At 36.0% G+C, this 26,456-nt stretch overlaps 2 protein-coding genes across 9 annotated transcripts in view; one reads left to right on the top strand and one right to left on the bottom strand.

The window, feature by feature from the left end:
* The window catches only part of NKTR (natural killer cell triggering receptor), a 49,589-nt gene that overhangs the window by 724 nt on the left and 22,409 nt on the right, over window positions 1–26,456 (top strand). For all 7 annotated transcript variants that reach the window (XR_012431045.1, XM_005546778.4, XM_005546775.4 and 4 more), the window contains exons 3-6: window positions 17,502–17,576; window positions 18,944–19,051; window positions 19,584–19,628; window positions 21,349–21,436. Coding sequence is in view for 6 of the 7 variants with exons in the window: in XM_005546778.4 (XP_005546835.3) it covers window positions 17,502–17,576; window positions 18,944–19,051; window positions 19,584–19,628; window positions 21,349–21,436 (316 nt within the window). In the remaining variant the exon portion in view is untranslated. The remainder of the gene's footprint in view (window positions 1–17,501; window positions 17,577–18,943; window positions 19,052–19,583; window positions 19,629–21,348; window positions 21,437–26,456) is intronic.
* LOC102125177 (uncharacterized) overlaps window positions 21,329–26,456 on the bottom strand; it is a 34,090-nt gene continuing 28,962 nt past the window's right edge. For both annotated transcript variants that reach the window (XR_012431058.1, XM_045386433.3), the window contains one exon: window positions 21,329–23,762. Coding sequence is in view for 1 of the 2 variants with exons in the window: in XM_045386433.3 (XP_045242368.2) it covers window positions 23,750–23,762 (13 nt within the window). In the remaining variant the exon portion in view is untranslated. The remainder of the gene's footprint in view (window positions 23,763–26,456) is intronic.

Consider the following 26,456-nt stretch of genomic DNA (forward strand, 5'->3'; position numbering starts at 1 on the left):
CTTTTTCTCTCCCAGTGTCTCCGTGGGGCAGACACTTCCGATCCGATTTCCGGTTATCTTGCTTGGTGCCATGAAGTTTCAACTAGTAGGAAATGTGTTTCCTAATCACGATATATCACTACTTTAATGTTAACGCTGCCTCTATTTTTCCTTAAGAATCTTTAGCTAGAATTTCGTGGTTCCTGGGAAAATGGCTTAATGAACGTCCTTTGTGATAAACCAGAGCATTCTGTATCAGCAGAATTGCAGCATGCATGCACGTAGCGTTACTGTTTTGTCTTTTGGGAGTCCAGCCATTTGTTAAAGTGTATTTTTTTGAAAATGAAACATTTCCTTCTAGAGCATAGTTACTTTATTCTAAGTAGCAGAGCGTGCAGGGTTTCAAACTGTTTTCTTAGGTTTTTTTGTTATCTGTGACAGAAGTTTTAATTGGAGGCATAGATATACACTGTGCAACATCTTGTTCTGCATATTCTTATGAGAACCTGCTACTGTTCTAGGGTCTGGAGATAGAGCAGCGCATAAAACAAAGGCCACTCTTCCTTTTATAGTTTATATTCTATTGGGGGGAAGACAGACAACTAGGAAGAAAACAGTGACTTGCAGTTGGGATACTATTTTAATAAGTTGGTCAGACAAGGCCATTTTGAGAAGATGACATTTAAGCAGGTATCAGAAAGAGATGAAGTGAGCCATATTTAAGAAGAGCATTCGTGGTAGAGGGAAACAGCACAGCCCTGAGGTGAGAAGTAGTATACAGTCAGGCGCCAAATGACATTTCTGTCTCTTAACAGTGGTCTTATATAGAATACTTTTTTTTGTGTAACTTTTTAATGTTTACCTATGTTTACATACACAAATACTTCATTGTGTTAAAGTTGCCTACGGTATTCAGTGGAGTAACATCCTGTACAGGTTTGTAGCCTAGGAGCAAATAGACCATATAGCTTAGGTGTGTAGTAGGCCGTACCATCTAGGTGCGTTTAAGTACATTCCATGATGTTCACACAATGATGAAATTGCCTAATTACACATTTCTCAGAATCCGTCCTGGTTATTAAACAATAGAGGACTGTACTTGCATGTTTGAGGGACAGCAAGGTGCCCAGTGTGGCTGGAGTAGAAGAGGGAAGAGAATAGTAGAAAGGGCCTGTAGGACTGACTCAGTGAGGTAGGAAGATATTAAAGAGTTTTGAGCAAAGGAATGAGATAATCCTAAAAATTTGGTTGCCTTTTCTCTCTCTTTTTAATGTTTTTAGCCTTGATTGATCTTTGTTTTTAAGTTAGAGTTACTAGAAAGCCTTGATGGACTTTAATCTTTATTCTGTAGTGAATCCATGCGTCAGATAACAGGGTTATTTTTTGTTAAGAATTAAAAATAGGCCAGGCTCGGTGACTCACGCCTATAATCCCAACACTTTGGGAGGCAGACGCGGGTGGATCATTTTGAGCTCAGGAGTTCGAGATCAGCCTGGCCAACATGGTGAACCCCATCTCTACAAAAAATACAAAAATTAGCTGGGCGTGGTGGCTCTCTTAGTTTTTGCCTGTAGTCCCAGCTACTTGGGAGGCTGAGACTGGAGGATTGCTTGAGCTTGGTAAGCGAAGGTTGCAGTGAGTAGAGATTATACCACTGCATGTCAGCCTGGGTAATGGAGCGAGACCCTGTCTCAAAAAAAAAAAAAAGAAAAGAAAAATAGTAGATTGCTGAAAGATAAAAGTACGGTGGCGCTCATACCAGTAATCCCAGTACTTGGGGAGGCTCAGGCAGGAGGATTGCTTGAAGCCAGGAGTTTGAGACCAGCCTGGACAATATAGCAAGACCCTGTCTCTACAAATATAATTTTTTTTAGTTAGCCAGGCATGGTGGTGCTCACCTGTACTTGGAAGTGTGAGGTGGAAGGATGGTTTGAGCTCAGGAATATAAGGCTGCCATGAGCTATGATTGCACCACTGCACTCCAGCTTGGTCAACAGAGCAAGATCCTGTTTCTAAAAAAAAATTCAAAAAAAGAAATTTAAAAAGCTTAAGAAAGTACAAGTAAAAATTTCTGTGGTTAAGTACTCCTTTCCTAGTAAATGTTGAGGTCCTAGATTTGCACATAACCTGTGTTGTGAAAAATCTCCAGAAAATGTTTGACAAATGTTCAATGAACCTCAGTCCTCAACATCCAAGGTAATTCATTGTGATAGATGGGTAGATATGATTAGCACTCTTGAGAATGCTGAATCATACAAAACAAGGAATGCAGTGCTTACATTGTTCTAGGTTTAATCATTTAATAATTGGCAATTTCATATGATTCAGTCTCATAAAATACTAGCACTTTTTGAGTATATTAACTAAATAGTGGGTTTTATACAACCTTTTTTTTTTTTTTTTTTGAGACGAAGTCTCACTTTTTCACCCAGGCTGGAGTGCAGGGGCGCCATCTCGGCTCAGTGCAACCTCCACCTCCCAGGTTCAAGCATTTCTCCTGCCGCAGCCTCCCCAGTAGCTGGAATTACAGCATGCGCCACCACCCCTGGCTAATTTTTGTATTTTTAGTAGAGATAGGGTTTCACCATGTTGGTCAGGCTGGTCCGAACTCCTGACCTCAAGTGATCCGCCCACCTCGGCCTCCCAAAGTGCCGGTATTACAGGCATGAACTACTGCACCCAGCTGATTTTACACAACTTTTAAGGATCACTTCACTTGTATGAAGTATCGTATCCTGTTTTGTAGGATTTAACCATTAATACATATGTCAGTATGTATTTACTCAAGTAATACTCTTGACTACTTGTATAGTTAATAATTCACTTGATATAAATACAAAACAGTATCTTTGATTTACTTTGATAAGGAAAGATCATTTTAAGAATGGCCACACTGTCCACATTAATGAGAGATGAAGAAGTATTGATAAAAATTCAGGTGAATACAGCACATTATGTCTTTTCAATTACTGTCCATAGAAATGTGCACATTTTATAGCAAATAAGTTAACTATTGAATTATAAAGCCACTGAATAAATGCAGGTATATATTTTAAAAGTCTTTAAATTGTGTATGAGTTTTTCTCTGAATCTATTAAGATGGTTTTTGAAATGATTCCAGGATTGTTCCTTATAATTTTGTTTAGTCATTTAAGATTTTGATTTAATAGATGTAAGAATATTTACATCGTCTCTCTTTTTTTTTTTTTTTTTTGGTCTGTTCTTAAGTGTTGGTAGTTTGTGGGGTTTTAAAAATTTGTTTGTTTGTGTTTGTTTGTTTTTGAGACGGGGTCTCACTCTGTTGCCTAGGCTGGAGTGCAGTGACACAATCTTGGCTCACTGCAACCTCCGCCTCCCGAGTTCAGATGATTCTGCTGCCTCAGCCTCCCGAGTAGCTGAGATTATAGGCACCTGCCATCACACCTGGCAGATTTTTGTATTTTTTAGTAGAGACGGGGTTTTGCCATGTTGGCCAGGCCAGTCTCAAACCCCTGACCTCAGGTGATCTGCCCGCCTTGGCCTCCCAAAGTGCTAGAATTACAGGTGTGAGCCACCACGCCCAGCCTGTGGTTTTTATTAATAAGAAATTGGTGCATTTTATCTAAGTTGTCAAGTTTATGTGCTTAGAGTTGTTTGCCACAGCCTCTTTTAATATCTGTGGAGTCTGTAGTGATGTCTCTTTTCATTCCTGATATTGATAATTTTGCCTTTTGTCTTTTTCCTTTGTCAGTCTGACTAGAGGTTTATTCATTTTACTTTTTCAAAGAACCGGATTTTGATCTGATTGAATTTTGTTTCTATTTTTGTTTTCAATTTCATTGCTTGCTTTCTTTCTATCTTTCTAATGCTTGCTTCAGTTTTTATTTTGTTCTTTTTCTAGTTTCTTAATGTTGAAGCATAGATTGTTGATTTGATGCCCTTTTTTTTTTTTTTGAGACAGTCTCAAATGACTTCTAATTTAATTCCATTATGGCTAGAGAACACACATGATTTCAGTTCTTCGTGCACTTGAAAAGAGTGTACATTCTGCTGTTTTTGTGTAGAGTGTTCTATAAATGTCAGTTAAATCCAGTTGGCTATTAGTGTTGGTCAGTTCTTTTATATCTTTTCTGATTTTCTGCTTGTTTACTGATTACCAAGAGTATTGAAGTCTGCAACTGTAATTGTGGATTTATCTATTTCTCTCCTTTTTTTGTTTTTTTGTTTTTGAGACTGAGTCTTGCTCTGTTGCCCGGGCTGGAATGCTGGAGTGCAGTGGCATGATCTTGGCTCACCACACCCTCTACTTCTACTTCCCTGGTTCAAGTGATTCTCATGCCTCTGCCTCCCCAGTAGCTGGGACTACAGGTGTGAGCTACGATGCTTGGCTAATTTTTTGTATTTTTAGTAGAGACAGGGTTTCTTCATGATGCCCAGGCTGGTCTTGAACTCCTGCGCCCAAGGAGTCCACCTGCCTCAGCCTCCAGAAGTGGTGGGATTATAGGCATGAGCCACCATGCCCAGCCGTGTTTCTCTTTTAAGTTCTTTTAGTTTTTGCTTCATTTATTTTGAGGCTCTTAGGTGGGTGCATACATATTTAGGATTGTTGTCTTCTTAGTGAACTCTTATTATTATGTAATGACGCCTTATATTCGTAGTAACTTTCCTGGCTCTGAAGTTTCCTTTGCCTCAGATATGAATATAGTTACTTCAGTTTTATTAGTGTTTACATGGTATATCATTTTCAATCCTTTTACTTTTAACCTTTCTATATAATATTTAAAGTGGATTTCTTGTAGATAACAAATAGATGGGTCTTGTCCCACACTGAGAATGTCTTTTAGTCGGTATGTTTAACTATATACGTTTACTATAATTACTGTTATGTTTGGATTTGCTTTACTGCTTAAGATTCATAAAAATAGACTTGAAAATGTGTTTTTAGCAAACATTGTAAAGTATTTGGAAGTGATACCAAGAAATTAGTCTTAAGAGGTGACAAAGGATTCAGGCAAATGTTTGAGTACTACTTCTGTCCTTGGTCAAGCCGTTTAACAACCTCTGTGAAATGGAAGTACTATACAATTTTGTTCTTCATTTGGTTCCAAAGCTAACAGGACAGGAAAATTTGCTTATATTCAAAATTAAACTAATTTTAGACTCACATTCAAAATAACTCTTACTTTAAGAGAAGCATGTGGGATCTGGTTTGTACTGAGGGAGTAGGAGAAATGCATCTCCTCTCTCAAGGTCACCCTAGGTCATAAGCTCATGAGTAGAGTGACTAGATGCAGTGGCCTGAAATGTAAATGACTTGCGCTGTATATGCTCATTAAGCTATTAGTTCTATTATTAACCTAATAATAGGACTCCAGTGTAATAGTGCTTACATAATAAGATTGTTGAGCAGAGTAATTAAATAATGTCATCTTATAGATTGTGTTTTTGTAACATGAACTTACTCTAATAGGGTGGATTAAGGAGCACAATTTTAATTAGGCACACTGCTGTTTGGTATAACAATCGAATAAGCAGGTGGTGAAGAGTGGCGTGGGAGAGAAGAGCAGTTGCATAGCACTGCTGCTCTGAGTCATTCTTGTTTGTCCTAACTGATTTGAAGGCCACTATGCTAATGATGGTGCTGGGAATGGAGGCAGAAATGAGGTGTGGTCAGTTGTAGGGTTTCCTCAATGATGTTTAGATTTTATAATGTCCTCTTAATAGCTAAAATTTATTATTGATACTCCTAAAGAAAAAAATATTTTTACTGCAACTAGAAACTCCCTTGTCCCCCACAGTTCCCATTTTTCTATGGAAACAGTTGTTTTTTTGTGTGATTTTCGATAATGCAATGTTTCTTAAAAATCTTATCACTGTTCTTACAGAGCAGTCTGTATTTGTTAAGTATATATAGCACAGTATCTGACTTTTTTTTAAAAAGTTGCTTTAAGCATTGCATGTGCAGGAGTATGGACACTAAGTTGAGTTAAGGGGCTTTCATACTTAGGTATTGTGCAGGTAGAACTTTGATTTTGTAGGTATTGTGCAGGTAGAACTTTGATTTTGGTCCCTTTTGTTCCCAGAGACTGTATCTTAAAGTCCAAGAGACTTAGTGCTGTAGAGTGAAATCCTGAATTCCTGCTTTCACTCCTTAACTATGTATGTATACTTGTACAAAGAATTGAAGCCTGATTCTTAATTCAGCAATGTTTATTTTATTAAACACCAATTAATCTTTAATCACTTTTTTTTTTTTTTTTTTTTTTTTTTTTTTTTTTTTGAGACGGAGTCTCGCTCTGTCGCCCAGGCTGGAGTGCAGTGGCGCAATCTCGGCTCACTGCAAGCTCCGCCTCCCAGGTTCACGCCATTCTCCTGCCTCAGCCTCCCGAGTAGCTGGGACTACAGGCGCCCACCACTGCGCCCGGCTAATTTTTTTCTATTTTTAGTAGAGACGGGGTTTCACCATGGTCTCGATCTCCTGACCTTGTGATCCGCCCGCCTCGGCCTCCCAAAGTGCTGGGATTACAGGCGTGAGCCACCACGCCCGGCTCTTTAATCACTTTTTAACATTTTTAAATATTTTATCTTTACTTTTATTTCAAATTTTTATTTTTTTCTTGGCCAGGCACGGTGGCTCATGCCTTGGCCTTTGGGAGGCCAAGGCAGGAGGATTGCTTGAGCATAGGAGTTAGAAACCAACCAGCCTGGGCAACATAGTGAGATACTATCCCTAAAAAAAAATTTCCTTTTACTTTTTCTTTAGAGACAGAGTATCACTGTGTTGCTCCTGCTGGAGTACTGTGGCTGTTCACAGGCAAGATCATAGTGTGGTGTAGCCTCAAACTCCTGGCCTCAAGTGATCCTCCCACCTCAGCCCTCTGATATGTAATCACTTTTAGTGATTGTATAGTTTACCCTCATGTGAAGATACCTTGTACTAGTTAGGCTAAATGTTAAGATTGGTTCTAACATAAAGGTTAAATAACAATACTTAAAACAATAAAAAAGTTTTGCTTTTCTGTCACACAGGACTCAGACTCAGCAGATCAGAGCTGTCCATGTGAGGGATCCAGGCCCCTTTTTCTCTTGATACTGTGTTGCTCTTGACATGGGGTGGGTGCGTGCAGCTCTTAACAGAAAGATTCAAGTTTGATAGATACAGAAGAATTGATGGAATCAGAAAAATCATCATTTTGCAACCCCCAGGGTTATAACTGGTTCAGAAAGTAGTCATCAGTGGCCAAACCACAGGTGAAAAGTTGTGCTGTGTGCGAAGTATCATCCAACAGATTATTAATTTAAAATGGAGGAAAATTCCTTTACAACTAAGATGTGGCTAATATCTCAGTTATGAAGGTACTTTAACAGTTCAAACTGACATGCTTTCTAATAGGGTGCCCAAAAAAAAAAAAAAAAAAGATGGGAGATGGAGACTGTTTTACATTAAAAGAGGCCAACCTATGAAAACCAAATGGGTATATAATGCTTGAATGAGGTTCCTGGATTTTAAAAAATAGATGTATATTTGTCAGTAAACTAGAAGGAACTCAAATGCTAATCAGTTGAGGATTGGTTGAGTAAAATTTGGTACAGCCAAGCAACAGAATTCCATTCAGCCGTTAAAAAGAATGAAAAGGGGAAAAAAACAGAAAGGGCATTGTAGGGGTAGTTGGGTAAATTTGAATATGGACTATTATGAGGAGTTTTTTCCCACAGTAACAGATTCTTCAAAGCCAACTAAGTGTCCAACAGTTCAATTTGATTCTGGACAGTATCTACCTGGAGTTAGTGTCATATTCCACCTGTTAAGAGAAATCAGTTCCACAAGACTGCTCCCACTGCGGGCATGCCAATCGCAAGTCCTGAGTCACTTTTTTTTTTTTTTTCTTTTTGAGACGGAGTTTCGCTCTTGTCATCCAGGCTGGAATGCAATGGTGCAATCTTGGCTCACTGCAACCTCTGCCTCCTGATTCAAGCGATTCTCGTGCCTCAGCCTCCCAAGTAGCTGGGATTATAGGCGCCTGCCACCACTCCCGGCTCATTTTTGTATTTTTTATTAGATACAGGGTTTCACCATGTTGGCCAGGCTGGTCCTAAACTCCTGACCTCAGGTAATCCATCCACCTCGGCCTCCATGAGCCACTGTGCCCAGCCTCTGAGTCACTCTTACTTCTGACCAACCAGCTGTAAATTAGGGATTCCTATAACCCCGTTCTCAGCTTCAGTAATTTGCTAGAGCAGCTCACAGAACTTAGGAAGCCAATTTGCTTACCATAACTGGTTTATTATAAAGGATATAACTCAGGAACAACCAAATGGAAGAGATGCCTAGGGCAAGGTATGGTAGGTACAGAGGGTGGGGAGATGCATGGGCCTTCTGGACGTGCCACCCTCACTCATTGTGTTCTCCAGTCTGGAAGCTCTCTCTAAACCCTGCCAGTTAGGGGGTTTTGTGGCTAAAAACATATGTATGTATGGTCAGTTATTTCATCATGTGTATGATTGCGTATGTGTGATCAGTTATTAAGTGAATCTCCAGCACCTCTTCTCTCTCTGAAGGTTGGAAAGTGAGGCTGAACGTTCTAGACCTCTAACCAAGGCATGGTTTTTCTGGCAACCAGCCCCTATCATGAAGCTATCTAGGAGTCTGCCAGGAGTCTCTTCTTTGGATGCAAATGCTAAGGGATTTAAGTGTTCTCTGTCAAGAATCTGAAAGAAAGATCAAATAGTAGGCTGGTTGTGGTGGCTCATGCCTGTAATCCCAGCACTTTGGGAGGCCGAGGCAGGCAGATCACTTGAGGTCAGGAGTTCCAGACTGGCCAACATGGTGAAACACTGACTCCACTAAAAAGAAGTAACAAAAATTAGCTGGGCATGGTGGCAAGCACCTGTAATCACAGCTACTCAGGAGGCTGAGGCAGGAGAATTGCTTGAACCTCGGAGGTGGAGGTTGCAGTGAGCTGAAATCACTGCAACTCCTGCCTGGGCAATAGAGCAAGACTCTTACATCAAAAAAAAAAAAAAAAAAAGAAGAGGAGGAAGGAGAAGGAGAAGGAGGGGGAGGGGGAGGAATCAAATAGAACAAAAGATGCTGCTATCAGTCCTATCACTTAGAAAATTACAAGTTTTAGGAGCACTCTGCTAGAAACTGGGGACAGAGGTCAAATGTAATATTTCATATTATGCCACAATTATGGAGTAGATGATAATCACTATTAAATTCCTTGGGTATAGTAATGGTTTTGGATTTAAGTAGCAGAATATGTTTATTCTTTAGGAGTATAAGCTGAAGTATTAATAATTAGGGGTGAAGTGTCACCGTGTCTTTAACTTTCAGTTTGTTCCAGAAGATTGTGTGTATAGAGAGGGATAAATATGGCAAAACATCTTTGTAGATTTGAAAATTTCAAAACAAAAGTTCAAGCAGGGGAATTGCACATTTATTCTTTCAGACAACCTTTAGGATCATTTTGTCAAGTTCCCTCAGAAGTCTCACTGGTATTTTTGAAGGTTGCAATTAAGTTATTATAGGTTACTCTCGAGAATATTGGGCACATTTGCAATTTTGAGTCTTGTCCAAGAACAAGGTATCTCTCCCTTTATTCAGGTTGGCATTATGCCTCTGAAAGTTGGAGTTTTGTTTTTATAGATCCTATACTCTTATGGTTATGTGGTTAGAATGTTTCTTGTTGCTTTTGAGAATGTGATTTTTACTGTATTTTTTTTTCTACTTGTTTTTGTTTGTCGTAATATCAATATCAACAACTTCAGTATTTGTTGGTATTTCAGTTGGTTCTTTTGGACTTTCTAGGTGTATAACGTTTCAAATGATGATAAATGTGCTCTTTTTTACTTGTAAATCTCTCATATTGTCCTCTTGTCTACTTACATTGACTAGAATTTCCTTTTTTTTTTTTTCGAGATGGAGTTTTGCTCTTGTTGCCCAGGCTGGAACGCAAAATGGCACAATCTCCGCTCACCGCAACCTCTGCCTTCCGCTTTCAAGTGATTCTCCTGCCTCAGCCTTTCAAGTAGCTGGGATTACAGGAGTGTGCTACCATACCTGCTAATTTTGTATTTTTAGTAGAGACAGGGTTTCTCCATATTGGTCAGGCTGGTCTCGAACTCCCGACCTCAGGTGATCCACCTGCCTCAACCTCCCAAAGTGCTGGGATTATGGGCGTGAGCCACCACGCCCAGCTTGCGTGGACTGGAATTTCTGAAACAGCATTAAACAGTAGTGATGCTAACAACTACTTTTGACTTGTTTCTTCTTAAGTGGAATTAATGTTATAGGAGTGTTTCACCATTAAACATACTGCTGATGGTTGATTTGAAAGGTGTCTGAGAATATGCGTGTTATATAAAGGAATGAATGTTGAATTTCTTTTTTCTAATTTATATTTTTCTTTTTTAAAATATATTTTATCTCTGTAGTAGATATGAATGTTGAATTTCACTGTGGGCTTTTGGTTTCTATCATGGGTTTTGTTTTTTTTTTTTCTCTCATGGGATTTTTATAGGATTTTTCCTTCATGTCAATAAACTATATTAGATTTCCTAATATTGAATAGTGTCTCTTTTAAAATGAGATTGGCATATGGGGTTTTAAATTTGTTTTATATCATCTCTCCCAGGCTTTGGTTTCAATTTTACTTTGTTTCGAAAAAGTTAAACTCTTCATCTTTTGCTGTGCTCTAGAACAGTTGATATGGCGTTACACTTTAATGTTACTTGAAGATTAGAAGTAATTCATCTGTGTCTGAAGAATTAATAGCAGCACTCTTTTTGATAGTTAGCAGCATTTTAGTTTCTTTATTGGGCCTGTTTTTTATTCTACATACTATCTTATAATTCTTTTTTCTAAATTTTGGTATTCTTCCTTTTACCTTCCTAAGTGATTAATTTATCTTTAGCTTTATTCATTAATGAAAATATTTATGACTATATGAAGTGATTGGGTTGAATAAGTGGTATTTAACACTTTTTGCATTGTCAGACCTGGCAGCTCTAACATCTGGCCTCATTTCCTGACATCTTGGCTCTTTGATTCTCTGATCTGCACTAATATCCTTTGTCATAACTACATGAGCCAGTAAATACATTCTCTTTTGAGTTTTTGCTTGTACTATCTGCAGGAAACCTTTAGCTGGGTGTTTATGGACATGTCATGGAAAAAGCTTCATGTGACTAAATAATTAAGTTGTTTTGGTCTTGTATTTCTTGTTTTTTTGCTATTTCCTTTGTTTTATATATTATATTAGGTTGCTGCCCCTCCCACCAAAGAAGCTTGAAAGATGTAAAATTTTGTTAGTTCTACCGGTGAATACCTGTTCAAGTATGCTTAAACCCTTGGCTGGGCGCAGTGGCTCACGCCTGTAATCCCAGCACTTTGGGAGGCCAAGGCAGACAAATCACAAGGTTAGGAGTTCAAGACAAGCCTGGCCAACATGGTGAAACCCCGTCTCTACTAAAAATACAAAAAATTAGCTGGGCGTAGAGGCAGGTGCCTGTAATCCCAGCTACTCGGGAGGCTGAGGCAGGAGACTCTCTTGAACCCAGGAGGCGGAGATTGCAGTGAGCCGAGATCGTGCCACTGCACTCCAGCCTGGGTGACAGAGTGAGACTCTGTCTCAAAAAAAAAAAAAAAAGAAAAGAAAAGTATGCTTAAACCCTTATTTCCTCTCTGTCTGCTTCAGGAAAGTCTACCTGTTGATTCCCACTATGAAGTATGAGGATATGTATTTTCTTTCACCAGTCCAAATCCTTCTTGTTGGTTTTTATTGATTCCCCACTACCTTTCTCCAGTTGAAATTATTTTTACCCTGGGCAACATAGTGAGACCCTGTCTCAACAAAAATACAAAAATTAGCCAAGTATAGTGGCATGCCCCTATGTTCCCACCTATTCAGGAGGCTGAGGCAGGAGGATTGCTTGAGCCCAGGAGGTTGAGGCTGCAGTGAGCAGAGGTTGTGCCTTTGTACTACAAGCTGGGGGACAGAGCGAGACCCTGCCTCTTAAAAAATAAAATAACATAGATTATTTTTATATCACAGACATAAGAAAAGTTCATGGTATGTTAGTAAGTAAATAAAGCAAGGTGCCATACAGTGTGCATAATCTACCGTTTTTTAAAGGAAGAAAAATAAGAATATATCAATATTTGCTTGTGTATGAAAAGAAACTGGAAAAATACACAGAAAATTAATGAAAGTGAGTACCTGTTGATAGGGGTGGGAACAAGTCTTCTCATCCTGTACCTTTTTCCACTGATTTTTGAGTCATGAGAACATTACCTATTCCAAAGGAAGAACATTTTTAGATGGTACTTAAAAAAATGTTGCCATTACATAACTTTGTTTCCTAATACTGATAACATTTAAAACCATAATTAACACTGTTTGCATTGTCATACCTGGCAGCTCTAACATCTGGCCTCATTTCCTTTTATTTTAAAACCATAATTATAGTGATTTAGGTTTAATTTTGTAAGGTATTAAGATTCAGTGCCCAATGCCACTCTTCCTACTAGTTCTCGTTCATTAATTCTTTGACTTATATCTCAGGGATGTGTATTCAAATAGATATTTTGGGATAAAATGTAATTGTATTTCTTTTGCTAGGTATAGAATTCTTATTTCACAGACTATTATTCCTTAAAAATGGTAGACCATGCTCAGTTGTCTCCAGTTTGTAATGTAAGGTGTCTGAAGCTGGTCTTCTTTCTTTTTTCTTTGTGAGCGATATGATTCTACTGCCTGGATACTAGGAAGCTTTTTTTTCCGTTTTTATCTCCAAAAATAAATAGCTTTATTAATTGATATCTTGGTGTTGCTCCACTTACATACGTTTTCCTGGTATGTAGTGAATAATTTTGATCTGTATATTTGGGTGTTCCTTCATTTGTGAAAGTGTATTTTGTAAATCTGTCTTTGAATAATTTTGTTTTGAGTAGTAGTATTATTAAATACTTCTTGAGCACCTAACTCTGTACCAGGCACTACGCAAGTCTCTGGGGAATATAGTGGTAAGTAAAGCAGTCATGGTCTCTTATCTCTCTGTGTTCACACACATCAGTCAGACCTAGGTTATATAAGTGCCCTTAGTTCATACTAATTATGTCTCATCATATTGTGTAGCAACTGCATTTCCATGTGTCATTCCGAGCCAAGATGTGAGCTTCTTGAAACTCAGGCACTATATTGTTCTTGAAACTCAGGCACAATAGTATATAATGCTGTTGGATTCCCTGACATATGGGTAAGATCTCAGTAAATTTGAGTAAATGGCCCAGTGTTATTGAAATGCTGCTCCTGTTTCTTAATCTTCTTCCTAAATTTTGCCCTCTGCGTACCTAGTGTGATCTGTTCTTAACCTTTGCCCTTTTCCTCAACCCTTGCTTGTAATTAATTGTTCTAAGGGCTACTCTTTGCCTTCTGTAGTATATCAACCCCTGCAACATTTTTCTACTTGATGCTCACTTTTCCAACTACCATATCTTCTATGTACGTAATACATGTCTCCTTTTTAAACCATTGACTCTGCAATTCCAGTGCAACTATTTCTGAAAACAAGGAACAGTATTGAAAGATGATGTTTGATTTTATTCCATCTGTGTACTTGGTGATTTTATTCCTTTCATCTGGTGGCCAAATTAGAATCTACACCATGGCATAGACTTTTCCTGTCTGTAGCCAAAGCTTAACATGTGTTGATACTACCTGATTAATCTTAATATTATTCCCCTGTCTTATTTTTAAGGATCTGAATGTTGGTATTTTCGGATTAAATTTAGAAACTAGTCCTGCTTTGTGTCATTTTTGTCCTTAACCATGTATAAAAGCAACATACTAATGCTTACACTAACTGTAGATTTTAGTCTTATCATTATAGAGCTGTGTATTTATTGGCATAACATTAATTCTGTGGACGAAAACTATGTATAAGAATATTATCAGTAGTATTGACTGATTCTTGAACTCCTGGTTTCAAGTGATCCTCCAGTCTCTGCCTCCCAAAGCACTGGTATTACAGGTGTGCCCAGTCAGTATTGACTGATTCTAAAAGATTACTAAATTCCACTAAATTATAAGTAGTGTTTGTTGAGTAATAAATTTTTCTTAGATCTTATTTATTCAGTCAGCAGCAGTTAGTTTCCAAAGAGGCATGATCAGCAGGGGTTCTTAACTCTTTACAGAGTTGGGGTTACTGGCAAACTCATTTTTCTCATCAGTTTGGGAGTCAGAGAGACTTATGCAAATTCATTCCAGTCTGTTCTTTATTGTAATTACAGCTTAATTTTTTTTATCTTCAATATGTTTTGTAATCATAGTTTATGCTTGCCATCACCGAAAATATTTACTAACTTGACTAATGAACCACATTGCCTTTTTTTTTCTTTAAAGACCATACCTTTAAAATATTGTCTGAGTTTCAAAATAAAAGTATCATCACATGGTAGCCTGTTTTCTATAAAATAATACACATCAGTAAAAAATGTTTGTTGAAAACCTGTTAATCTTGCTAATGAGCTTCAGTTCGAGTTAGTATTTGCTAGTCTGTATCCTGTAGTGTTCAATCTCAGGATTTAATTTGAAGGAAATTAATACTAGGTTACCTCTTTATAAAGGTAGAAATCATAATGCTGTTTTGTTGTGGTTTTTTTGACCTTTTTGTTTTTAATCCCTTCAAATTGCATATATACAAACATTTTAACTTAAGAAAGTAGACTCAACTAATGTCTGAATATCCATAGTTCAGCCTTTGTCATGCCTTGCAAACCTGATTGGGTTAATATGTGTTTTCAGGATCTTAAAATTATTTTTCTGGTGTGCCAGTGTTTAACCTTGCACCATGTTATTGAAGTGAAAACAATTCAGTTTTGTTGTATTTTTCCTCTTGTTCTTAACAACATAATGCCATAGAGGACATAAAAACCTCTGCCCTATCCCTTGTGCCATGAGGTTCAGAGGGCAAAAGACTTTTTTTTTTGCACCAAGCTAGAAGAGGGTAAGATATTAGAGGTGAGATTTGTTTTATCTTTCTTTTTTTTTTTTTTTTTGAGATGGGAATCTTGCTCTGTCGCCCAGGCTGGAGTGCAGTGGCGCAATCTTGGCTCACTGCAACTTCCACTTCCCAGGTTCGAGCAATTATCTTGCCTCAGCCTCCCGAGTAGCTGGTATTACAGGCGCCTGCCACCACTCCTAGCTAATTTTTGTATTTTTAGTAGAGATGGGGTTTCACCATGTTGGCCAGGCTGGTCTTGACCTGCTGACCTCAGGTGATCTGCCTGCCTCAGCCTCCCAAAGTGTTGGGATTATGGGCGTGAGCCACCGTGCCCAGCCGAGATTTATTTTATTTTTTTTTAAACCACTCTAGTTAGCTGTCCCTCTCTGAATATTGGATAGGAATGTAATCACATTTTAACTGTTTTCAAGTGTATTATACTACTGGAGGGTACACAATTTCCAATCATCTGTTAAGGAGAAACTAAGAACATTTGAAACTTTGACCAGCTTTCATTTTGAGGCATTACAAGTTTTTGAAAAAAAACAAAACAAAACAAAAAACACCTGATGTTGAATTTACTGTGGTCCTAAGAAAAGCCCTACGTTTTGATTATTTGGATTATGTCTTCTGTCCTGAAAAGTAGCCATCTTACAGGGATTGCAAAGGTCTAAGTCTTTCTGGTATACAAAGCTGGATGATTTTGAACTTGACACCAGCTAAGCCATTTCCCAGGGATTTATGAAGACTGATGAAAATACAATTATTATACTGGTAAAATGTTGCTATATAAGTAGGGTGATAGTTACTATTACTGATATTATAGGTATTTTTTTAAAATTCTGAAATGACTTTAGATACATTGCTCCCTGCTTGCAAGTCGTGAGTCCTCCTTTTTGCTTGCTTTCTGTCTTTTTGTTCATTCCCTTAGGTTTTAAGAATAGCTACAAAGTTTTGAAAATGCTTTATAGTTTGGCTCTTTTAAAGCTATAGGCTAAGAGTGTTGACACAGGAAGGTCTTCTCACATGATCCCGCTTTACCCATTAAAGATGTCTATAATGCAGTATCATTGTTTCCTCCTCAAAGGAAGTGACTAATAGGGCCAGGAATAAATTACAATCTTAGTGATACAGAATCATTTTGTATCTGTTCTGAACATAATTTATGCTTGGTCCACAGTTAATTTTTATTTATTCTGTAAGTCCTTTTGAATAAATAAAAATGTTTATAATGGAAAAGATCTTGTAGAATAAAGGGAAAAGGAACTCGAGAGTTATTAATTGCAAATCAGAACTGCATTTCTTATTTTATTGATATGCTTTCAACAGGTCCATAAAGTCACAACTATTTTTATAGTAATAGATTATGATTCACCTTTTGTGCTCTCTTGTGAATATATAGTCAAGTTTTCCAGAGATTATATTTTAATATGTGATGATATCACTGCCCTGACAGCTAATGGAACGTGTGCGTGTGTATTCTTGTTTTAAACATTTCTGAGTTTTAACATTTAATATGGTATATAGCAATAGATATGAACCAGATAAACAAAAGCTCAATCATGAGTTTAGAAGAACCCTGAGACCAAAGTTTGAGAACCATTTTTCTCTGGCATAGTTAAATTGAAGTTACAGACTTTTCCTTGTAATTTCGTGTTTGTTGTAGGGAACCATAACCTCTTCTGTTTCTGCTCTCTCAGGGAATAGAATGGGAGGCATTGTTTTAAGTCTTGCTCTGTCACCTAGGCTAGAGTGCAATGGCACAATCAAAGCTCACTGCATGGTCATAGCTCATTGCAGCCTTGAAATTCTGGGCTCAAGTGAACCTCCTGCCTCAGCCTCCCCAGTAGCTGGGACTACAGGCATGTGCCACCCTCCCCAGCGAATTTTTGAAATTTTTTGTAGAGGTGGATTCTTCTGCGTTACCCAGACTGGTCTCAAACTCCTGACCTCAGGCAACCCTCCCTGCCTCAGCCTCCCAAAGTGCTGGGATTATAGGTGTGAGCCACCATGCCTAGCTTAAAATGTGAATTTTAAGTGTGATTAGTGCAATTCAGGAAGGTGGCTCTTAACAGTTCTTGCTTAAAGGAAGAAAGCTGAAAATAAAGAGACAGAGACCTTTCTTTTTAACAATACTGGCCAGAATTACTATCTGTTGATGTACTCTCATCACTGGAAGGGCCCAAGCATAAATCAAACAACTATTGAGAGTATTTTTAAAGAAGATTATAGTTCAGATAGGGGACTATACTACTACAAGGAATCTAATAATACAAAGTTCCTTTAAAACACACTTAAAATCCTATAATTTTGGGGCTGGAACCACTTTGGCTGCATGTAAATTTTAACAATAACAAATAAAGTGGTGTTCTTGTTCATAGGCATCACCCAGTTAAATGCTTTCCCATTACATCTTTTAACAAATTAAAATGAATTATAAAAATAGACTTTCTAATTTGTTAGCCCTGTTTCTTTCTCCCATTAAAATGATATATTTAACTTGCTTACTACTCTTTCCCCTATGTATTTTATTTCAGTTGGTCGCATTATGTTTCAGCTCTTCTCAGACATATGTCCAAAAACATGCAAAAACTTCCTTTGCTTGTGCTCAGGTAAGTGAATTATTATTTCCGATGAGAAGCTGTGTCTTACAGTTTTACCTTGCTGAACAGAATAGATATTTTCCTGAAATTATAATGGACTTGTGAAATTAGTTTTGTGAATTAAAAAAAAAAAAAAAAAGAGTTACTTACACTGACTTTTATATGAAATCAGGGAAGCATTTCTTAAGGGGAAGATATTAGAAAGGAATGATCTCAAAAATGAAAAAGAGTAAGAATCTACATTATGTAATGGAATCTTCTCTATACATTTTAGTTTATAAAATAATAGCACACATTCAAAACTGATTTGATGGAATTTTATGAATTTCACTACTTTGAAAAAATTTAGTATTCCAAATTTTACAATAAATTTTAAATAAATAGAAAAAATGGGGAGGGAAACATCTATAATGTTACTTTAAAATTAGAACACACTGGCCGGGCGTGGTGGCTCAAGCCTGTAATTCCAGCACTTTGGGAGGCCAAGGCAGGCGGATCACCTGAGGTCAGGAGTTCAAGACCAGCCTGGCCAACGTGGTGAAACCCTGTCTCTAATAAAATTACAAAAATTAGCTGGGTGTGGTGGCAGGCGCCTGTAATCCTAGCTACTCGGGAGGCTGAGGCAAGAAAATCACTTGAACCCGGGAGGCAGAGCTTGCAGTGAGCCGAGATTGCGCCATTGCACTCCAGCCTGGGGGACAAGAGCCAGACTTCGTCTCAAAAAAAATAAAATAAAATAAAAATTAGAACACACTGAAATTTTAAATTCTTACTTGGATACACATACGCAATTTTTGCCCTAACTCCTTAATTTTGTTGTTTATTTTGAGACGGAATCTGACTCTGTCTCCAAAACAGACTGGAGTGCAGTGGTGTGATCTCAGCTCACTACAACCTCCACCTCCCAGATTCAAGTGATTCTCCTGCCTCAGCCTCCTGAGTAGCTGGGACTACAGGCCTGCGCCACCACACCTGGCTAATTTTTGTTTTTTTTGTTTTAGAGGCAGGATTTCACCCTGTTGGCCAAGCTGGTTTCAAACTCCTGACCTCAAGTGATCTGCCTACCTCGGCCTCCCAAAATGTTGGGATTACAGGCATGAGCCACTGTGCCTGACCTCGTTCTTTAACTAGAGTGACAAGTGTGTCTAATATTAGGTCCTATAGCATGTAGAGTCTGTACCACACAATTTTACATTTACGTGCTGCTTTGTATTATTTATTTTGGTTTGCATGCATGTGTGTATGTTAAATTATCATGTCATCTACTTCTTATATCTCTTCCAGTGCCCAGCAAGATTTGACACAGGATTAATTGGTTTGTTCTTTCTATGGAAAGATATATGTATAATTAAATTTCATTTCTTTTTTTTTTCCAGGAGAGAAAGGCCTTGGGAAAACAACTGGGAAGAAGTTATGTTATAAAGGTTCTACGTTCCATCGTGTGGTTAAAAACTTTATGATTCAGGGTGGGGACTTCAGTGAAGGTAGAGCTAAAAGTTGTGTTCCTAATAACTCCATCTATCAGTTTCTAAAGTATTTCATTATTACTCTTAGTTCTAAATATTGTGTCAATTACAGTATGATATAAAATGTGGTCAGTGAGTACTTGTTGGATGAGTGAATATTATAGATCCAGAATGTATGAAAAAGCAAAGTACCACGTAAGAAATTTTATCTTGTTTTTATGCAGTTTATTAATATTATAGTTACTTAGTGAATTCCTTTACAATGAATGCCAAAGTACTGTCTGATTGCTTTTGTTCTAGAATGTTTTTGATGTTGTTACTGTTTGAAATAAGTGGATTGTGAAGATGGCTTTTTTTATGGTATTTATTGTAATGGGATTTGACATATATTTTAAAGATGAAGTTAATTGAGGACTCTTGAGAATTTTGATTATTGCAGCAATTATAACATTCCAAGGTTTCCTTCAGCAAATTGAAGCTATCAAAAATGATTTATGTGTTAGTATATTTTTAATGTTCATTATGGCTTAATGTAACTCATTATTTGCAGGTAATGGAAAAGGTGGAGAATCAATTTATGGTGGATATTTTAAAGGTAAGGCTTATTTTACCGTCTTTTGTTTCAGTTCTGATATTAAAGCAAGTTTGATCATATACTTTTAATGAGAAGAGGTTTACTTATAGTTCACTTTTTGCATGAAACTAATGCTGCATGAAAATACTTTATTTGCATGAATTTGGGGATAAATTATATTGTAATATATAATTTTTAATTGACAAGATTAATTAAGGCTAACTTTATGGTTAAACATGACTTTCAGCATGGAGGTTAGGCAACTATATACATGAAAACTCCTATCTTCCTGCCTAAAACTGTCAACATATTCTTTTGTTTATAGAGAATGTGGTCTTTTGCAAAATGAAAAGGTAAGAGAACGAAGCTCAGTAACACAAACTCCAATTCTGTTCCCTTGCACCCTTCCTAATAAATTTATGGACAGTCTGGGTCAGGTTGTGGCTGGATTTCTATATTGCTTGAAGACTTGGAAAATTCTGTGTATTATTTCATACATACTTCTGTATCTTTTTTCATTTCCCAATGGGTTATTAATTTCACATCAGGGAAAAGAGTCTAGTTGTGGAGTTTTTTTTCCCCTAAACCAAGCAATTTCTTTGAATAAAAGTTGAATTTCCTCCTTTTTCAAAGGTTTGTATGTTTTCTTTTGTATATTAGAACTATGACTGTGTTTATTCTTATAATAGTAGCATCTGCATAAATCTAACTATTGCACTTGCCCCAAAAAGCCTTAGAAAAGTCAGTTGCAGAGGTTTGTAATGAAATCTAATATTACTAGGTTTTAACGCTATAATAGCTTCAGTGTTATAATAGTCTTTTATATTTCCTTTGGGGGAAAATGGATTACTACTCTTTTTCAGAAGCCTGTTCCCAAGGTAATCACTTTTTAAAGTTTTCTATGTTTCTGTTTGTTCTGAAGAAGATTTGTTTGTATGAATGTTAAAAGGACATTTAAATTAGTTTTCAAGGATATTCCTGCTGGAATTAAAATAACTCTAAGTGATCTTTATCACAGATTTTTTTTTCCTTTGAACTAGTAGGAAACAGCTGTTTAGCTGGTTCTATTATGTAGCAATTTAAAACTAATGCTTTAGGCCACTTTGTGGTTGTTCCCTGTGGCAGATACTTTTGTACCTTAAAATTGTATTTTGCTATTTAAATTTTTGTTTCACAGGGCTTTCCTGCTTAGATAATTTTGTGATACAATTGAGTATACACATACTTAATTTAGATATGTTCCTGTAACTTACTATAACATAATTTTTTTGGTCTTGTAGTCTAGCTTCAATTCAGTTGAATAATAAATTTACTGTATAAAAATTAAACACCTAAAAAGATTATTAAACTTCTTCCATGTATAGTACATTAGGCAAGCTAATTGGAAATTTGGAGGAAGTAAGCTAGAGATTTTTCTAAAATTTTACTAGTTTTCCCTGAAAGTTAATAATTTAAATATCATTTAGCCAAAGTATATTACTACTAAAAGTGACTGTTCTAAGGCTGTTTGTATAAAGTATTAAATATATGTTCTTTTCCTCAAGGCTTTAATTAGTATCTTTTGGCCTTTTTATGCTTTTGTTACTTGATTAGCTTAAATTTTTCTTTTCTGAGTGTTCAGTCAAGTTATCTGTACTGACCAGAAGAGGAATTTCATCTTTTGCTTTCTATTTATTACTTGAACATTACTTTAAAGTGACTTATAATTGGAGACTGACAAATTTGTGTTTTCTTCAAACAGATGAAAACTTTATTCTCAAACATGACAGAGCGTTCCTTTTGTCAATGGCAAATCGAGGGAAACATACCAATGGTTCCCAGTTTTTCATGTGAGTAGGCATAATTCAGAGATGAGCTTTTCTTAAACAGAGAAGCGCTGTTCATAAGAAAGATGGTATAGTTAAACCAAGTTTAATGCTAAAATTCTGTCAGCTTTATTTTTATTATTTCTAATATCATTGAAACTTAGAACATCTTAACAACTGCCTCAGCATTCAGCATATATCCTGGATTGGAAGAATGGGACTTAAAAAACTTAAAATTTACACATTGTTTTCAAAATATGCCATCATCTTCAAAAAAGATTACTCTTTTTAAAGATTACTCTATTACTCTTCAAAAAAGATGATGGCATATTTAAGCCCCTGTTAAATTTGAGTGCTCACTTACCAAAACTAGATTGGAACATAAACTATTGATGAACATGTAAAAATTGTTCATAGTAGCGGATTCAGTTATTGTACCCCCTCAGCAGGGAAAGCAGTTTGAGTAAACCATTGCATGGTTGTCTTTTTCTCTTACTGTTGCTCTTTGAGGCAATTTTGAGAGAGGTACTGTTATTTTCTGATGTTATGTAGAGATAGGTGACCTGCTGTTGAGCACACATTTTAGAAAACTCAAATGTTATGAGGTCTCCATGCATAATTGAAATAACCCATTGTTGCTATCATTTCCACCAAAATTTATGAGATTGTCACTCAGGAAACTTAAGAATACTAAATTTGCTTTTGAAAAAGCAAATATATTTACATGTATGTGCACTGCACAATCAAAAACTTATCTTTTTCTTATCTGAAAATTCTAAATAAATCCTTTGGCATACTTTCAGTTATATTCTTATCTAAAGCTGCTTCAAAACCTATTTTTATCATAATTCTGTCATATAAAATGTGAAAGATAACTGTCCAGCAGGAGGGTTATTGTTTTTGATTGGAAGTGAATCTCAGTTGTGCTATGTATGTTGGAGAAATATTTCATTAATGATTTATTGAAAACATTTTCTTTGTCATCTTTCTGAATGAATATGAATGGCGCTTCCCTGTCTTTAAAGGAGTATATTACTGACATATAAAACTCAAATGTTAAATTTTTCTGAAAAATATATTTCTACATGATCTGATAAAGTTCAGATAAGGGGCATTCTATTCCTAAGAATGTCCTAAAAATGGAAAACTGATAAAAGATTATGCTTAGAATTATACAGGTAAAAGACCTACAACAGTTGTTCTCTTATCTTGTTTTGATCCCATAGGTTATTTGTTATTACTCTTCTTTAATAGAGTGATTTTCTATTCTTAACCTTCTTAAGAGCCAATACAAAGCAGAAAGAAATATTTTCAGAAAGACTTTTTAATAGTAACTTAATGTAAAAATTGTTTATCCTTTGGTTGAGGTTTCCCATTTCCATTTTTAAGCTTATCTGAACTGTGAACATGAAAAACATTATGATTCATTGGTCAAGAAGCTACCATTTGAGGGCTCTAAAGTTTCTTTTAGATTTCCTTTTTTATATCAGTACAATTAAAATTTATCAAGTAGCAGCAGCTTCTTGATATTGTTATATACATTAGCTTGTTCATAAAATGTTAGAGTTAAAACTCATTAAAAATGCTATCGTTAAACATACACTAATTAAAATTCAGTATATGAAATTCTCCCTTCAAAAACATCTTATTTTTATTTTATTTAGTACTTACATATTTTCTAGGAACATCTAGTAAAGGCCTTTACTGTTTTCTACATGGCCTAATTTTATATTGGACTACAATTTTTGAGGAGGAATGCCAAATAATTTTAAATCAATAAATTGCAATTACAATTTTTACACTTATTTTCAAAGTTAATTTACTTTAGATGGTAGTGAAATCACTGTGAACTTCTGATTGAAAGAAAATTTTTTACTTTTAGTTTGAAATTTCCTTCTAGAAAGGGGTTTGCAGTCCCTTTGCAAAAGAGTAAGCAATCTTGGAAGTAATTGACTATTTAATCCTCCTGTATTTTTTCTAAAGATTTTTGTGTCTGTATACTTTCTTTATGCTGGCTAGAAAGATCAATTCTCAAGAGTTGCAGGATAAAATCAAATTAACTTTCATGTTTCAGAACTAAAACATATACTTGCATTTATGGGAAGGATAGGTAAAAATGGAGATGGTGGCTGATGAAAGAAAAATCTTTGAAACTATGTTTTTACAAGCCCGAAGCCTTTTGGAGTTGAAAGTATTAAAATATGATACGCTGTCTTCAGGTTATGTATATGATCACAGATAATAGCTCTGATGGTCACAGAGCTTGCTGATGGCTTCCAAAGGATGGCTCCTGCCTTTTACCCTGTTACCACAACTCCTCATATGGCACCTTGAGTGTCAGTTCTGGAATCTGAAAAAGAAAGGATAGTGTAAGAATGGTGGTAAAATAAAAAGAACTGTCTTTATAGTTCCTGCTTTATGAGCTCAATAAGGATTTTTAATACATCATTGCAAAATTGTTTTTGTGGTTTTTGTTACGAATCTGTTACTCTGCAATTCCTAAGGAGTAGATTTGGTGCTGTTAGTGTGGGTATTTGCAAAACATCCCTCAAGGATTCTTGTGTTTTGTGCATAAACTACTGTCTTCATTACTTACACATTTAAAAACTCCCCCTTCCTTAGGCATGTGTCATTTTTATTCAACATAATTCTGCTTATATTGCTTTCTTTGGCTGGAACAATTATATACATAATGAAAATCAGATTTTCTTCTATAAATCTATTTGTAATTTTTACAGTAACTTTATTTCTACTACTGTATTTGTTATAATGATTTTGCTCTTGGGGGTCTATATAGAAGAAAACTTGATTCTTTTTGGAATAGTACTGCTCAAGAAATGTGGAAGAAGTGGTATATGGCACTATCCCCTTGAATCACTAAGGAAACAGTGGTTTTATTTTGAACGTTTTTGAAGGAATTCAAAGACTTGGGACTAAAGCTACCAGGTTAATTTGGCATTTATTTTGTCCTTTGTATTCTTATTTATTTTTTAGGTTAAAGAATAGGAAGAAACCACAATAAAAACTAGAATTATATAGAGTCATAGAATGGAAAGGGATTTAGAGATTATCTAGTCCAACCTTTTCATTCTGTAGATTATGCTAAATTCTTGAAAAAGCATGTAAAGTCCAGGTTATAGAAATTTTACTTATAATCTGGAAGAAACTGATAGCTAGAAAAAGAATCCTGCACACTTATTCATATTATTAATGCCTTTACTATAAATTTAAGCTTATTTAAGCTCAAAATTTTATTAACCACTCTGCTCTGAATTTATTTTAGTTAAGGATTAGAAGCATCAAGCATTTTGCTGGAAAACAAAATGACATTTGGGGAAACATTCTTTCCCCTTTTGCTGTTAGTGATAGCTTATTAATTCTGACTGTAATTGTCATTGTCTTTATATACATTAATAAAAAAGACAAAGATGTTGTATAAAATAGTCATGAAAAAGATTAAGTAAATAGTTTATAGCTTTGTAGTAAGTAACTTTTGGCATAGGACACTAATATAGCTGTCAGGAAACCTTGATTTTAGTTTTGTATGTACCTTGAGTTAGTTTTTCTTAAACATTGGTATGAAAATATGGATGTAAAAGGAAGAAGGTGTTTTGTAGGGTAGTCCTAAGTTTCTGAATGTGTGGAATGATTTGTGTGCAAACATTGTCTTGCCTAATGGAAATAGTCATAATTGCCTAGTTTTCTTTAGTCTGAAAAATGTCTTAAAAAAGTATTGGGGTCATCTTAAATCAAGAGCAACAGAAGTCTCTTCATCAGCTGCTGTTAAATCATGAGTCTGCACAGCCGTAGAGTAGGTCTGCAGAGCCTGCAAGAACAGTTCCTGTCACTGGCCACTGTCAGTGGTCATTAATAATTATAACAATGTAAGAAAACAAGATAATGTGGAAGAGTCAAACTTTGAACTTTAAACAAAACATGTTTGCTACATTTTAGCAGTCATAAATAGGGCAATGGGGGGGCGGGGCATAAGGAGTTTTAGAATATGTTTTATGTCATTTAAGAATCTGACTTGCAAGTACCTAAATGGGAGAGGAGTGCTGATTACTGCAAAGTAGTGGAGCAAAGAGAGTAGAGGAGTGGTTGGTTTTAAGGGGTTTGTAAAGCTATGTTGACATTTTGGGTAATAAAACTAGATTCGGGGTAGAAATGCTTTTTCTACCCACATATTCATAAATTTATGTAAGAGGAAATGCTAGTAAGTGTTAATAACCTGAGAAGTTCTAGCTTTTTCCTTCCTTTCTTTTGGGGTAATACCTTCATATGTTAACTTCAGATTTTTTCATGAGCTAAGATGTTTGTGAAACTTAGCCATAAACCAAATTCTCTGAATATCAAGTGTCATGCCTAACATCCAGGCTTAATAACTTAATGTTTATGTAACTTATGTACTAGCAATGTGGAAGAAATTTTTTATCTAGTAATGTTTGGTGTGTATTACCTTAACATTAGTGCTGATTTTTAGAAAGCACTTCTATTTTGGTGCCTTTTGGAACACATGGGTAGAGCGTTGTCAAGTGGCTTGGTTAGTTTCCATTACCCTTATACAAGTGTTGTCATTCTGTACAATTTGGTGCCTCTTCCCTGGCAGCATGATAGTTTCAGGAGTTGAAGGGAAAGCATCCCATGTTAAAAGCTAAAGTGGACAGAAGTTATCTTTATTTCCCTCTTCCATACTACTTTACACCTACAGTCACTTATTTGGTTTTTTTTGCAGCATTCATTGAAAACTCCACATTATTTCAAACATTATGTTCTTTTTTGACACTTACTCATGTTGTCAATGCCTTTATGATAAGCTTATTTTTAAATATTTCAAGATTTATTACATTCAAGACTCTTATAAAGCATTTTGTTCATGGTATAATAGTATTTTGATCTGAGTAGTAATAGATTTATTTGTTTAAATACAGATAAAAATTAGTCAGTGTGTGTTCTCCGAAAAAAATTCTTCATAATGGGGAAAATCAGAGATTAGACAGGAAAAGAAGATATGGTGGCTAAGATTTGACTGCACTTACGCTTT

This window comes from Macaca fascicularis, chromosome 2 (genome assembly GCF_037993035.2).
Source record: "Macaca fascicularis isolate 582-1 chromosome 2, T2T-MFA8v1.1".
Classification (NCBI taxonomy): domain Eukaryota; kingdom Metazoa; phylum Chordata; class Mammalia; order Primates; family Cercopithecidae; genus Macaca; species Macaca fascicularis.